Source organism: Hypomesus transpacificus, chromosome 15 (assembly GCF_021917145.1).
Source record: "Hypomesus transpacificus isolate Combined female chromosome 15, fHypTra1, whole genome shotgun sequence".
Classification (NCBI taxonomy): Eukaryota; Metazoa; Chordata; class Actinopteri; order Osmeriformes; family Osmeridae; genus Hypomesus; species Hypomesus transpacificus.
In genome coordinates, this window is record NC_061074.1 from 11,363,838 (window position 1) to 11,377,850 (window position 14,013).

Sequence of the window (14,013 nt, forward strand, 5' to 3'; positions counted from 1 at the left end):
TTTGTGGTTAGGTTTAATTTAATCAATTTAGGAAGTCATCTTGCTACAAAAACTGAAAGTTTTATATAAAGTATTTATTCAAAATGCATTCAGAACACACAAAAATATTATTTTAGAAAGTGTTATTAACTATATTACTTAAGCTACACGATATGTTCAATCTAATTAATAACTAATAATTTAATAATTTGTATCAAAATCTTGTGGGCACGAGATGTTGACAAATGTAACAGGATCCTTTCAAAAGCAGTGCTATCTTTTGCAATATTAGGCAAGAGAAGAACATGGTTTAACCTTGTGCAATCCTTTGGTTCATTGTGACCCTTCACTCACCGTCCTGTTGCAACCACTTTACCTAATATTAAAATAAAGTGAAGCATTTTCTTTTAACCGTCGCGCTGTCTCAGACCCCGCACAGCGCGAAGGTTAAAAGATAATGATTCACTTTGTTTTTGTATTGGGTAAAGTTGCCCGAAGGGAGCACAAGGGCTAAGACACAGAAATCACACCCTGACCACAGCCTGGCTTTCCAGAGTGTTGGACCTGGAGGTGTACCTGGAAGTGTCTGTTCTGGTTACTGTCGACTCCTCGCCAATGACTTGGAATAAGCCGCGCAGGGAGCGGTTCATGCTCTGCTTGAAGCCCCTGCCCAGGCACACGTACAGCAGTGGGTTCAGGCAGCTGTTGAGATACGCCAAGCACAGTGCCACGGAATGTAGCACGTGCACGTTGGCGCTGTGCGGTGACGTTCGGGGCGTGGCCAGTATCACAAAGTCCATCAGGTGCAGTGGGAGCCAACAGAGGAAGAAGCTGAGCACCACGGCGGCGATGACCTTCAGTGTGCGCCGGCTGCGTGCGCTCGTGGCTCTCGACGAGCCTGAACGCGCCCTGCTGTACACCACCCAGTGGCACCCTACGATGACCAGGAACGGCAGGAGGAACGCCGTCAGGAAGCGGAAGGACATGACGACCCAGCCGCTGGTCAAGCCATACACCTCCACGCACAGGGCCTTCGACTTGCTTAATTCCCTCAGTTTCACATAAACAAGTTGGGGGGTGGTGGCTAGTAGAGCCAGCAACCAGACTGCCGCACACACCCAGATAGCCTGGCGAGGCCTCCTCCAATTCTGACACCACACTGGCCGGGATACCATCAGCCAGCGGTCGACACTGATAAGCACCAGGAGTAGCACACTACAGTACAAGACCAGGTAGATGAAGCTCTTGAGCAGGGTGCAGGCTGTGGCACCATAAGGCCAGTTCTGGTCCAGGGCGATGGGCACCATAAGCAGGGGTAGAGACAGGCAGCAAAGCAGGTCAGCTAGGGCCAGGTTGAGGAACCAGAGAGAAGTGACGGTGCGCGGCATTTTGAAGCCCGTCACCCACACCACCAAGGCATTGCCAGGGACACCCAGAAGGCAGACCAGACCAAAGAAGACGAGCAATGCCACATGGCGCACTTCGAGAGCAGAGTTCAAGATTTCGGGGACGGGTATTTTATCGGAGAAGTTGAGTTGTTTGCGTTCCTCATCCGTGAAAAAAGAATCAAAGTCAATTCCTTCAAACATGTCTAGATCTAAACTCATGGCTGAAAAGGTATGGATAGAAGATAAATATTATTATTATCATTATGGTCTTTTTTTATAATATATGAACGTTTAGCACACACATGCTAGTTAATGAATCAATCAAAGCATTCAACAACATTTCATGTGCAATGCGCTTTGTCAAAGTTCTTTACAGTCATTGAGATTGCAGGTCATCAAACAGCACTTGTATCAAGCAGACTTCAGAATCATACAAACCCACAAGCATAGGGAGTCAAAATCCACAATCATAGAGAGGCACAATTCATTTCTTCTTAAATGTTCTTGCATCTACTAGTTATGAAATGTGTCCAATTACTGAATCAAATTTCTTAATTTAAACTGTCAAGAATAGATCCCATTCATAATAGACTAAAAGACGTGGTCTATTATTGTACTGTGTATTTTCGATGTTTACCTTACCTTTAATTCACTCTTGACTGATGTTGATGCGACAGTTCAGAAGGCTACAGGGGAACTGTTCCAAAAGTAGTTTTCTTCTCTTATACATTTAGCAAGATCACATCACACAACACTTCCTCAGAACGTGACTCATGTCCAGAAGACCAATTAGGTTTTGTATTTTTTTTCCATTCTAAGAAGAAGTTTACACTCCGTATTTTGTGTACAAACTTCCCAAGTTTAATACTCTTTGATTATTGTTGGATTGGAACAAAAACAATGCTTTGTATTTGCCACTCATATGCACAAGTAAATTACAGGGCAAACCTGTTGGTAGCATTTGTTTCTAAACATCATAGTAACATTATAAATAGCTAACCTGTGGATGAAATATCCCTTTAAATTAATAGTTATTCCAGCTAATCTTTGTAAAGTTGAGGTCTGTGCTGTATTTCCGACAGTAGATGCAGTGTAGGAATGATAATAATTGACATAAATCAGTCAACAGAATCAATAGAATGTAAGCAAGATCAGAGCAACAGTTTCAGATTGAGTTGTTGTGCTTGTAAAAGTGAGTAAATGCAAACGTCACTCAGAGCTTTAACATTATTTCACAATTACACAATGTGTGCATGTGTGAATATGAGAATTTCCTTTTTTTCCAAGCACTTACACCAGTGCTATTAAATATGTACAAATACTTGACAGATATTTCTATGTATGCTAAAGTAAGACATATCAATTATCCTTTGCATAGAATACTAACACCACTCTTCAACTCCACATGGCTACAATCTGGTTTATGTGTTACACAAACATCTGTTAGTCCATTACGTCCAGGGATCTGTTGCCCATTGATCTCTTGTATCCTGGTGCAAAGTTTCCACAAGATAACAGCAGGGGTTCGATACTAGGAGGGGCCTAGTGGCCTAATGCAGGTGCACTGTCAGGTGGTAGAGTAGGGGTGTCGTCTGTATATGCATCGGATTGAAGATCTGTCAGAAATATGAAAGGATATGTCACAAATTTAGCACAATCGATCACTAAAGTGAAGTCAATTTTCTTGTAATGCAAGTGAACTTTAGATTAACTGTGAAAGAGTACGAACACACAAGCAGATTCACGCACACATAGCACCTACCTATGAGGGACATGTTTTGCTGGTTGTTGAAAATAATGGAGGTCTCCTCTTCCTCCTCTTCCTCCCCCCAGTCAGCAATGTTGGCCGGGGGGATGCACTGCTCCAGGAACAGGTCCTCGTCCTCCTCAAAGTCCATTTCTACCGGAGGCCAGCGTAGCTCGCCGCTCTCCACCTCGCTGACGTCGACAGGATCCACCACGATGGAGGGCAGGCGCTCCTTCTCGTGGTCGTAGTGCAGGCAGTGGAGAGAGCCCTCAGGCCCCAGGACCACCTCCACTGGGTCCGGGAAGATCTGGGGGAAAGGAGACGAGAGGCCTGTGTGGGTGGGTTAGAGGTGAGGGGTGTGGGAGAGGTGCATGTCGGTGCGTCAAGGATGAGGGGTGTGAGAGGTGCATGTTTAGAGGTGTGTGTGGGGGTGTTAGAGGTGAGGGGTGTGTGAGAGGTGTGTGAGAGGTGTGTGAGAGGTGTGTGAGAGGCGAGGGGTGCGTTGGGATGGGGTTGGGTGAGAGGAAGTGAGATATCATGGTGATAGGATAGACTGATAGACATCTTACCTGAAAAGGTATCCTGTCCACTTTATTCTGCAATGAAGTGTCCTCCATATTCGAATCCTGGCCAATCATTTCCCTGAAAAGCGAGAGATGTATTCAGCATAAACATAAAGGATAATGTAATTAACACATTACATAAGGAGATAAGCTCATTCCAATTTAGCACATTTAAATGGCTGTGCTTTAATCTTTTTAATGTATTTATTAAATATAATTTGATGATACACAGACACACACAGAGATTCTAAGGACCCACCATGTATGAAGAAGAACTAATCATTTCAAGTATGTATAGTGACTTTCCTTATCCCTGCCTTTGAACTTCTAATTTGAGGGTTCAAATTTCTCACAACTCTCTGAATCTGTGCCACGCTGACCAGCAGGGGTGGGGAGGACAGCCAGTCTAGACGAACACACAGCTGTCAGGGACAGATGTTCACATCCTCTATACCTCCCTTCCCACCTCTCCTCCTGCTGCCTCCCTCATCCCTCTCAGCTACATCCACCACTCTGGTGTACACACCTGTTCCAGGAAGAACCCTCAACCCTTGTCTGTCTGCTTGGAGTGTCCACACACACACAAACACATATGCAGACTCACTCCGGGGTGAGCTCCCGGATTAGAATGGCAGTCAGAGAGGGTTTGATCATTTCAAACTGGATTAAATCCTTTGCCATCCTCATATTTCATTATGTGATTGACTTGCAGTGGGGGCTATGGCATTTATAATCCAAAAAAAGGGTTATGCCTTGAGATGATAAGCCACCCTGCTTATCCAAACAGTTACTTTTCCAAAGTGACATCTGCCGCACATTGCGAGACTCCGACTTCTCGTCATTCCAAGTTAAGATTGAGTGCTGGATGCTACCCAAAACCTTTTGGAATATGATCACGTGCTATTGTGAAACTTCCTCTCTGCATTCGTGCTTGACTTAGTCGTTTCCTTTAATTTAATCAGTTTAGGTTAACCAGAAAGGCTGAAAACGGATTTAAAAAGGGACTAAAGGTCAAAACGGAATCCTCTCTTAACCCTCTGCTAGGCTCCTTGCGTCTGGGGAATACAAGACACTCCTCATAAATGTCATATGCAGCTCTTGTAAACAGGTTATGTTGTGACAATCCTTTAATAGTTAAGGTAACAGACAGTGAAAGAGATATCTCATCTCTTATTATATGACTGTTTGTCAATTCTTGGTTATCATACAAGAAAGGGGCTTGGTTGTTTTATGAAAAGGGTTATGTGCCATTGGTGATGTTGTTTTGACCCAATTCATATTACGTTGACACAAATACAGCCCATGGTTTAAGCTGTTTGCGTGTCACCTGTGACCAAAAAAGTTTGAGCTCCTGTGATGTCGGTTCACTGGCTTAGCCCACATGTAATCCCTCTCAACCTCCTGCACGTTCCACACAACCTGGAAGCACCATTAAAGGGCTAACACAGTGACAGGCTGCAGTGAGTTCATGCTGACATCGGGAGGATTGGTGACATGAAACTGGGCCACGTGACAAGGTGTTAGTTGCCAGAGTTAACAGGGCATAGACCTTATCTGACAACAATTTCCTAAACTGTTCCAGTTGAGACACTTAGGGCTTTCACCATCCACAACCCCATACCCACACATATCCTGCTTTTACATCAGTCACGTTACCTCTCCATACTCTTAAATCAATCCACACATTTACTTTTCTAAACATGCATTGTTTACATGATGCTAAAAGGGTCTTACCTGTCTGTGGTTAAGCTGATGTCATTGTTTACATGATGCTAAAAGGGTCTTACCTGTCTGTGGTTAAGCTGATGTCATCATCCTGGCAGAACTCCACGCAGGCCAAAGAGGGCAGTGCCACTGTGGGTGGAGGAGGCAGCGCGGGTGCAGCTGGAGGGATGCAGCTACCACAGCACTCACCCTCCGCCTCCACCTCAGAGGGGCAGTTGGTCTCCAGGACGACGCCTTGGGGTGAGGGGGGGGTGGGGGGTACGTAGTCCAGAGTCTGGGGTTCCGGGTCTCCTGGGAAGTCAGAAGAGAACTCTGGTACTTGTGGTCAGTGAGAATCTCCCGTCTTCCTGTGGGTCTTAACCAAGAAGCTGGCTAAAAAACATGGAACGTGTGTCCACTGACCAGTCTCAAGCTTCTCCAGCTGTCTACTGGACTACCATCTACGCTTTCTTTCTCCCTCTCTGTTTCTCTCCCTCCCTCTCCCTCTCTCTCTCTCCCTCTCTCTCTCTCCCCCCCCCCCCCCCCCTCTCTCCCTCTCAGTGGAGATTTGGAGTGGAGCAGGATAGGATTAGCGTCCCTTTCGATTACGGAGACCAGCTGGGTGACGTCAGTAGTGCTTGACTGTCGCTCCGCCAAGTGGGCACACAGATTGGCATCACGGGAATATGAAGCACCAAACGTGGTGTGTGGTCAGTGGTTTGGTGTGGCCCAAAATTGGTTTCAAGAGCTGTCGGCGCTGCTGATATGGCTGCTTATATAAGTAACAACATGGAACTACATTTTTCCTCCATGGGATGAGATTTTGCCTCCATTTCATTTGAACACGTTTTATTGGCATGAATGTCTAATTCATTCCCTGTGCTTTACTGACATGAATGTTCAAGTTATACAGTGTTTCAAAGCTTTCCTTCTCTCTCTCTCTCTCTCTCTCTCTCTCTCTCTCTCTCTCTCTCTCTCTCTCTCTCTCTCTCTCTCTCTCTCTCTTCCTCTCTCTCCCTCTCTATCCCTCTCTCTCTCTCTCTCTCCTTTATGCGGATTTGGACAATGCTGGGAATTAGCCCGGGGATCAAGGGCTCAGGGATGGGCTGGGCTGGGCTGGGGATATAAATAGCTGCAACAGACCGGCCCTGTCCACACAGTCAGCATCAGTCACAACGCTGTATTCCCCACACTGGGCCATTAACGTAGATTTCACTGGGGAAGGAATGTAACATCTCACGTTTAAACATTTTGCAATTGTTCAGGTTCACTTTTTCAATGACCTACATGGTTCGTGGGGACGCAATGCCTGCTGAGTCGACTATGCACACCAGTGAGTGATGAGCTAGCCCTGGACATTTCTAAATGATCACAACTCTTGCCAAATTGCTGTGATGTTGAAACTACAGAACCACTACTTCTGCATTGTTACGTCCAAAAAACATTCTTGTGTTGATTGTGTAACATGATGACTACCCTGGTTTTGTATGAGACTGAAAACCAGTGTATAGATAAAGGCACGTGTGAACTCGATATAACCATAGCTATGCCACCCTGAGACACAATTCATAACTTAAACTTGAACATGAATGTCTTTAGTATGCATGAACAAACCAATATATCAGACGTCTTCTGCTTTCTCCAGATCACTGAAACTATGTATTAGTTGCCTTTGCAAAGTATCTAAACCTGAAAAACCAGCTATGCCTGTCTTTCTCTGTCTTTCTCTCCTCACATAAGAATATCAGGACTATTCACAGCATGCACACTCATCTGCATGAGCTCCACAGGTAAAAGACCTGACGTGATCTCCTACTTCTTTTTCAACGATCAATTTCACCTGATTTGTCATCACTTCCAGTAAAGGGAGGCTCAGTGTGTACTGGTTTGGTCTATTCCAGAGGTCTGCCAAGTGCTAGCTGTGGTTTCAGAAGTCATGGATTGTGAGCCTGGTCGGGGAGACAGCGGAAGCGTCTGCAAGCCAAGTAATAACCCCCACACCAGTATTGACTTTATTGTTTACATTGAAATGGACGTAGTCACACGTTTTACCACTCAAAAATACAAACTTCAATAGTTATCCATGGTAGTGCAGTCCATGCAAGGCTGTGGTCTTTTTTGCTTTCACTGCATTTCTGTTCCAAAAAAAGTATACAATTTTCCCATGGAACACTAACTCTTCATGTCTTTGAAAAAGTTATTATATTGTTATGTATGTGGTTTGCTTATCAGAATTATATTTATTACAAAACTGGAGTATTGTTGCACAGACATAGCCTGGCTGCCAGCCCAACTTCTCCCCGCCCACAAAAGAATTTGGTCGGGAAGTTGGGTCTGGAGGGTCTCGTATTGTAGCCTGGCTGCCAGCCCAACTTCTCCCCGCCCAAAAAGAAAGGGAAGTTGGGTCTGGAGGGTCTCGTATTGGGGACCAACTACAGAAAACCAGAATCTGGGCGAACCAATGAAATTGTCAGGGCGGGCTTTATACGATGATGGACAGATGATCAACAGTAACGTAATCACCTACGACACAAAAGAGCGCTTAAGTTGAATTCGTTTTGAACAAACATGGCTACCGCTGGAGATCTGGGATGTTATGATTCTGCCATCGAGTCTGTTTTAGAAGACATCGACAGCGCATTACTTTTGAAAGAGGAACAGAGAGACGCAATCAAGGCATTTGTCGATGGAAAATATGTTTTTGCCGTCCTTCCTACGGGATTCGCTAAAAGTTTCATTTATCAGCTGGCCCCGATGGTTGCGAAGAAGATGGGACACAATGAAACCCAGTGGCCATTGTGGTTTCTCCTTTTCTTTTGTGGAGTTGTAATCCTCAACGGAGAACTTGTTCGTATCTGCATTGCCCTTTATTGTTTCGCTCTAAAAGGTTGACCGTGTGAACAAGAACTCCCCCTACCCTTAAATGAATTCTACAACACCGGCAAAAATCGTTTGTATTCATTCTTCAAGCATACTTCAAGTCTGCTTGCAGTTTAGTCAGTAAAGATTAAGCTGCCTCTCAGTTTAGTTCTGTTGACCATAGATATATATTTATCTATGCTGTTGACAACAACTATGCGGCGCTTAACATACGTCACATACTCTGTTGCTCTGATTGGTTGTAGATCTATCCAATTGAGCGAAGAGGCATTTGTTTTCCAGGCTGTTTGAAACACGCCTCGTAGTCAAAGCCCAACGGAGAGTTCTCAGACTCATATTCTGACTAGAATTATGAGTATGACAACGTCAGGCTACTCGTATTGGGAACAACTACATAAAACCAGGATCTGGACGGACCAATGAAATTGCCAGGGCGGGCTTTATACGGTGATGGACAGATCATCAACGGTAACGTAATCAACAACGTCACGAAAGAGCCCTTGGGTTGAATTCGTTTTCAACAAACAACATATTACGTTGCTCTGATTGGTTGTAGGTCTATCCAATTGAGCGAAGAGGCATTTGTTTTACGAGTTCGGTTGAAACAAGCCCGTAGTCACAGCCCAACGGAGAGTTCAGACTCATATTTTGACTAGAATTATGAGTATGACAACGTCAGGCTAGCACAGACACTAAGCTGGACAGAACGTGCATACTGAATGGAACAGTCCTGTCAGAACACAACATCTGCTGTCAGCTATGTGTAATGTTTACCACCTGAATAACGCCAATCTTTCAATTATTTTTTACATCAGAACCTACTCCAACCAAACCTAAACCTGAAGAGGACATTACTGATATAACCAGTCAAAGTACTTTCAAGCTTCATCTTTAACCAAAGTCTATAAAATACGAATTGACATTACACAAAAATGTAAAGAAATGGGACCCAATTATATTAATTTTTATTGTTGACATTTCTTTCTGTAAATGTTTCCACTACAGACACAGTCGTTGCGTTTACAGCCAAACTACAAGTCCACCACAGCTATCCAAAGCACGAGGGGGTCCTGAGGTTTACTGATGTACTAATCAACAAAGGAGGAGGTTACAGTCCTGACACTGGCATCTTCACCTGCCCTCAGCCTGGCTTCTACCACTTCACTGCTCACATGTCTACTTACGGCAAGGCTCAGTGTGGCATCTTTAAAAATGAAAAGAGTGTTGTGTCTATGTACCACAGCACCCTCCCCAACAAGCTCAGCCAGATGGCTAGTATCAGCAGTGTGATCCAGCTCCTTCCAGGAGACAAGGTTTGGGTCAACCTGTGGGTACCCTGTAGGAATGACATACAGTGCCCTCCAAAAGTATTGGAACAGTGAGGCGAATTCCTTTATTTTTGCTGTAGACTGAAAACATTTGGGCTTGACATCAAATAATGAACGTGAGACCAGAGATCAACGTTTCAGCTTTTATTTCCAGGTATTTACATCAGGATCTGATGCACAACTAAGAAAATATCACATTTTGTTTGAATCCACCCATTTGTCATGTGATCAAAAGTATTGGAACAGATATACTTAAAACATATTTAAGTGAATAAGACTTAATATTTAGTTGCAAATCCTTTGCTTTCAATAACTGCAGCAAGTCTGTGACCCATTGACGTCACCAAACTTTTGCATTCTTCCTTTTTGATGCTTTCCCAGGCTTTCACTGCAGCCTCTTTCAGTTGTTGTTTGTTTTGTGGGGTTCCTCCCTTCAGTCTCCTCTTAAGCAGGTAAAATGCATGCTCTATAGGGTTTAAGTCTGGAGATTGACTTGGCCAGTCTAATACCTTCCATTTCTTGCCCCTGATGAACTCCTTTGTTGTTTTGGCAGTGTGTTTTGGGTCGTTATCTTGCTGCATGATGAAGGCTCTGCCAATCAGTTTGGTTGCATCTTTCCTTAAATTGGCAGACAAAATGTTTCTGTAGACTTCCGAGTTCATTTTGCTGCTGCCATCATGTGTTACATCCTCAATGAAGATTAATGAGCCCGTCCTAGAAGAAGCCATGCAAGCCCAAGCCATGACATTACCTCCACCGTGTTTCACAGATGAGCTTGTGTGTTTGGGATCATGAGCAGTTCCTTTCTTTCTCCAAACTTTAGCCTTTCCATCACTTTGGTAAAAGTTAATCTTTGTCTCATCAGTCCATAAAACTTTGTCCCAGAATTTTTGAGGTTCATCTCTGTACTTTTTGGCAAATTCCAGCCTGGCCTTCCTATTCTTCTTGCTGATGAGTGGTTTGCATCTTCTGGTGTAGCCCTTGTACTTTTGTTCATGAAGTCTTCTGCGAACAGTAGATAGTGATACCTTCACTCCTGCCATCTGGAGGTTGTTGCTGATCTCACTAACAGTTGTTTTAGGGTCTTTCTTTACAGCTCTCACAATGTTTCTGTCATCAACTGCTGATGTTTTCCTTGGTCTACCTGTTCGACGTCTGTTACTTAGTACACCAGTAGTTTTCTTCTTCTTCAGGACATTCCAAATGGTTGTACTGGCTATGGCCAATGTTTCTGCAATGGCTCTGATTGATTTTCCATCTTCTCTAAGACTCACAATTGCTTGTTTTTCACCCAAAGACAACGCTCTGGTTTTCATGTTGTTTTCACCTCTGAATACAGTCTGCATAGACAAAACCTATCTTACCCAATCTGAACCTGAGTGTAGACATTCAGTGGTATTTATTGATTGAATAATGTATGTAATAGGACACACCTGGGCAACAAAACACACCTGTCAGTCACATGTTCCAATACTTTTGCTCACGTGACAAATGGGTGGGTTCGAACAAAAAGGTGATATTTTCTAATTTGTGCATCAGATCCTGATGTAAATACCTGGAAATAAAAGCTGAAACGTTGATCTCTGGTTTCACATTCATCGTTTGATGTCAAGCCCAAATGTTTTCAGTCTACAGCAAAAATAAAGGAATTGGCCTCACTGTTCCAATACTTTTGGAGGGCACTGTATTTGCAAGTGTTGACAATGACACTGTTTTTGTTGGATTCCGTTTAGGTTAGTCCACCTTTGTTCGTTGTGCAGTGTCTGATCAGATATTATACCATCCACACACTGTGTACATCACCATGTGGTTACTGTCAATAAATTGTTCTGAATTTCTCGCATTTGATGTCTTTTTGTATGGCAATAGCAAGACTAGTACGGTGTGTGAATTTGCTGGGTCTTGAAAAGGGTGCTTTTCAGTCCTCCACAACTAGAGGCGCAGTGCTGCAAACTTGTCTCTCGTTGCTTTGTTGCGCATGCGTACATTGTATGTTTTTTTACCGGGATTTTGCAAGGAGTGACAACGACATCAGAAGCCAACTTGAAGTAACTAGTTGATGTGTGATCAGCCCTTTCGTCTATTTCTGTATATTTCACATGGATATAGAGGGTGGCACACACGAACCAGGATTCGTTGGAATCCGGTTTTGTCAGGAATGGTAAGAACACATGGCCAGGAAGTGATTGAATGATCATGTGTGGTGCTCTCTGATGGGCTAGCAAATATAGGGAGTTTTATTGTCTTGTCTGAGCTAGCTTGTTAGCCTGACTCTGGAATGATTAAGTCTTAATGTAAGCCATGTGTTGACTAGCTCGTCTGACTTCAACCCTTCTTCTCAATTAAAGCCTGGTTTGCGTGGCTTACTTGCTAGACTGTGGGCTGCATCACATCTAGATTGCCACGGCACATGTATCTACTGTTAGCTAACCACCATCTAACAATGGCTTCAACCAAATATTGTGGCATCTTTTTCAGTAACAACATGTTGTATCCCAAAGAAGACAAGGAAAATCGTATCCTACTGTACGCAGTAAGTCACCACCGTCACGTCATCCCTTAAAAGTAGTTATGTTATAAATGTACACTACATATCAGTATCAATGTATCCCATATTGTGTTTTTGTTTGTTCTGTAGCCTAGCTTGCTTCATTAACTGATTCCGTGTTTGTACATCTCAATGGTCAGTGCAGAAATTGTGACTACCAACAAGAGGCAGACAACAGCTGTATCTATGTCAACAAGATCACACACGAAGTTGAGTAAGTACATTAACCCCATATGGTTAATTCTGCTTAAGGTCACCAGATCCCCAAAAGCAAATGTGGGAAAAAGAGTCTGCTTATGTGGGACACGTTACCAATGATGATGGGTAGGTTATATTCTGCCCCTTAGCTCATGCCATCTATGCTTTGCCCTCTGGTTGATTCAGTAACACACAATAGACTACGCCAGTTCAAGGACTAAGCAAATATATTTGATTTAAATGAAACTTTCAAGAAAAGCAATTAGATAGTTAACGTTCATATGAAGGAGCTTTCCAATGCATTGAAAATATTTATACACATTTGTCTATCCTTCAATTAGTTTTTGTTGTTGCTGCATTTCTGCATAGCTGCAATGTTCCCCGTTGGTTGTAGCGTAAGCAGCAAAGACCACATGTGACAGGTCCACCTGCACTTGACTGTGCACAGTTTGATTGACATCAAACACAGCCCAGTGATGACAGCCTAAGATGCTTTCTTCACAGCCATTGGACGAAAGCCTGGTTTTAGAATAGCGTCTGTCCTGCAGTGGTTTGACAATCAAAATGCGGGACGTCGTCTCAATATGTGGGACGCAGGATAAGGGATCAAAATGCTGTGCAGTTCCCGCATAAAGCGGGACGCCTGGTCACCCTAATTCTGGTCTATATTAGGCATGTGGATGACTGTCCTGGTTAGGTAGCTGATCTCTCTCTCTCCTGCTCTCTCTCTCTTTCTCTCTGTAGTGAGCTGACACAAATCATTGCAGATGTATCCCAGGATCCAACACTACCACGGACAGAAGATCACCCATGTCCAAAGTAAGTATTTTTCATAATACACACACACTTGATCCTTTGGTTTGAATACATTGCCAGCAACAGTTAAGAAAAGAAAAAAAAAAGCGCTCATGCAAAGAATACAACTACAACCTTACTGATGTCCTTCACTCTGTTGTCATCAGGTGCGGCCACAAGGAGGCAGTGTTCTTCCAGTCCCACAGTATGAAGGCTGAGGTATATTGTTAAGGATTCTTTAAGTTACTGTAGTTTAAACTGGCTACTGAAATGATAGTGATTGACGAATTGTTTATGAGTGTAATGGATGATCCTTTACCCTACAGGATGCCATGAGGCTGTACTACGTATGCACTGCCCCTCACTGTGGACATCGCTGGACAGAGTGAGGAAGAGGTTGACGACTGCCTCCGCAGGTCCTGTTGTCTGTCAAGTCAGCTTCACCTTCTTACAAGGGTTTTGAAATGTCACTGTTTAAAACCAGATACTGGGAAACTGTGAGGGTCAAGCTTTTTTACTTTGCCCATGGAGTCTGTTCAAACTATGAAAAACGTGTGGTTTGTACGTAAATTAAAGTTAAGGGGAAAGTAAGAAGAAAGACATTATGGAGAAATGGCTACAGTAGGAACTGTATGGATATTGTGTTTATATTGAAGTAGTCTTAGTACTTTTTACTGATATGTACCACCTATTTTTGTTTTTGAAATTTAAAATATTAAAAGAACAAATGTGTTCTCCACAAAAAGCAAAACATTGTTGGTCTGCACTCATTGCCTTGAAACAATCCTGTGAGATCCAGAAGTTTGGTATTTTTCGCCTAGTTATGATGGTTTATTTTTCACATAAATCAAAAACACAATCTGCTACGATATAATTTATATTT

The 14,013-nt window shown here is 43.4% G+C and overlaps 3 protein-coding genes across 8 annotated transcripts; 1 reads left to right on the plus strand and 2 right to left on the minus strand.

The window, feature by feature from the left end:
- Nucleotides 1-2,074, minus strand: c5ar1 (complement C5a receptor 1). Its single transcript, XM_047036317.1, has 2 exons — nucleotides 2,010-2,074; nucleotides 1-1,588 (listed from the first exon to the last, which is right to left on the minus strand). Exon 2 carries the CDS (start codon nucleotides 1,584-1,586, stop codon nucleotides 504-506), a length of 1,083 nt encoding a protein of 360 aa, XP_046892273.1. The 5' UTR covers nucleotides 1,587-1,588; nucleotides 2,010-2,074; the 3' UTR covers nucleotides 1-503.
- A 170-nt stretch (nucleotides 2,075-2,244) lies between these two features.
- Nucleotides 2,245-6,582, minus strand: lbhl (LBH regulator of WNT signaling pathway, like). Its single transcript, XM_047036035.1, has 5 exons — nucleotides 6,525-6,582; nucleotides 5,465-5,720; nucleotides 3,684-3,756; nucleotides 3,130-3,421; nucleotides 2,245-2,983 (listed from the first exon to the last, which is right to left on the minus strand). The coding sequence occupies exons 1-5, from the start codon at nucleotides 6,580-6,582 to the stop codon at nucleotides 2,910-2,912; spliced, it is 753 nt and encodes a 250-aa protein (XP_046891991.1). The 3' UTR covers nucleotides 2,245-2,909.
- Nucleotides 6,539-13,875, plus strand: polr2i (RNA polymerase II subunit I). 6 transcript variants are annotated; one of them, XM_047036323.1, is made up of 6 exons: nucleotides 7,194-7,366; nucleotides 12,068-12,122; nucleotides 12,278-12,351; nucleotides 13,080-13,154; nucleotides 13,298-13,349; nucleotides 13,457-13,875. In XM_047036323.1, the coding sequence occupies exons 2-6, from the start codon at nucleotides 12,075-12,077 to the stop codon at nucleotides 13,517-13,519; spliced, it is 312 nt and encodes a 103-aa protein (XP_046892279.1). In that variant the 5' UTR covers nucleotides 7,194-7,366; nucleotides 12,068-12,074; the 3' UTR covers nucleotides 13,520-13,875. The 6 variants fall into 6 exon arrangements, with proteins under 6 accessions (XP_046892274.1, XP_046892276.1, XP_046892279.1 ...); XM_047036322.1 differs by lacking the exon at nucleotides 7,194-7,366 and adding an exon at nucleotides 11,223-11,750; XM_047036318.1 differs by lacking the exons at nucleotides 12,068-12,122; nucleotides 12,278-12,351; nucleotides 13,080-13,154; nucleotides 13,298-13,349; nucleotides 13,457-13,875 and adding exons at nucleotides 6,539-6,714; nucleotides 7,122-7,171; nucleotides 9,077-9,133; nucleotides 9,267-9,676 and having other exon boundaries at nucleotides 7,283-7,366.
- Nucleotides 13,876-14,013: the final 138 nt, after the last annotated feature.

Coding starts and splice junctions, on each gene's coding strand:
- c5ar1 (XM_047036317.1), bottom strand. CDS start 1,586: ATGAGTTTAGATCTAGACATGTTTGAAGGAATTGACTTTGATTCTTTT.
- lbhl (XM_047036035.1), bottom strand. CDS start 6,582: ATGGCCCAGTGTGGGGAATACAGCGTTGTGACTGATGCTGACTGTGTG. Junction 5,721..6,524: donor TGACTGTGTGGACAGGGCCG/GTCTGTTGCAGC, acceptor ACTGACCACAAG/TACCAGAGTTCTCTTCTGAC. Junction 3,757..5,464: donor ATCAGCTTAACCACAGACAG/GTAAGACCCTTT, acceptor CTCGCTTTTCAG/GGAAATGATTGGCCAGGATT.
- polr2i (XM_047036318.1), top strand. Junction 7,367..9,076: donor CGGAAGCGTCTGCAAGCCAA/GTAATAACCCCC, acceptor TTTTTACATCAG/AACCTACTCCAACCAAACCT. Junction 9,134..9,266: donor TACTGATATAACCAGTCAAA/GTACTTTCAAGC, acceptor TTTCCACTACAG/ACACAGTCGTTGCGTTTACA.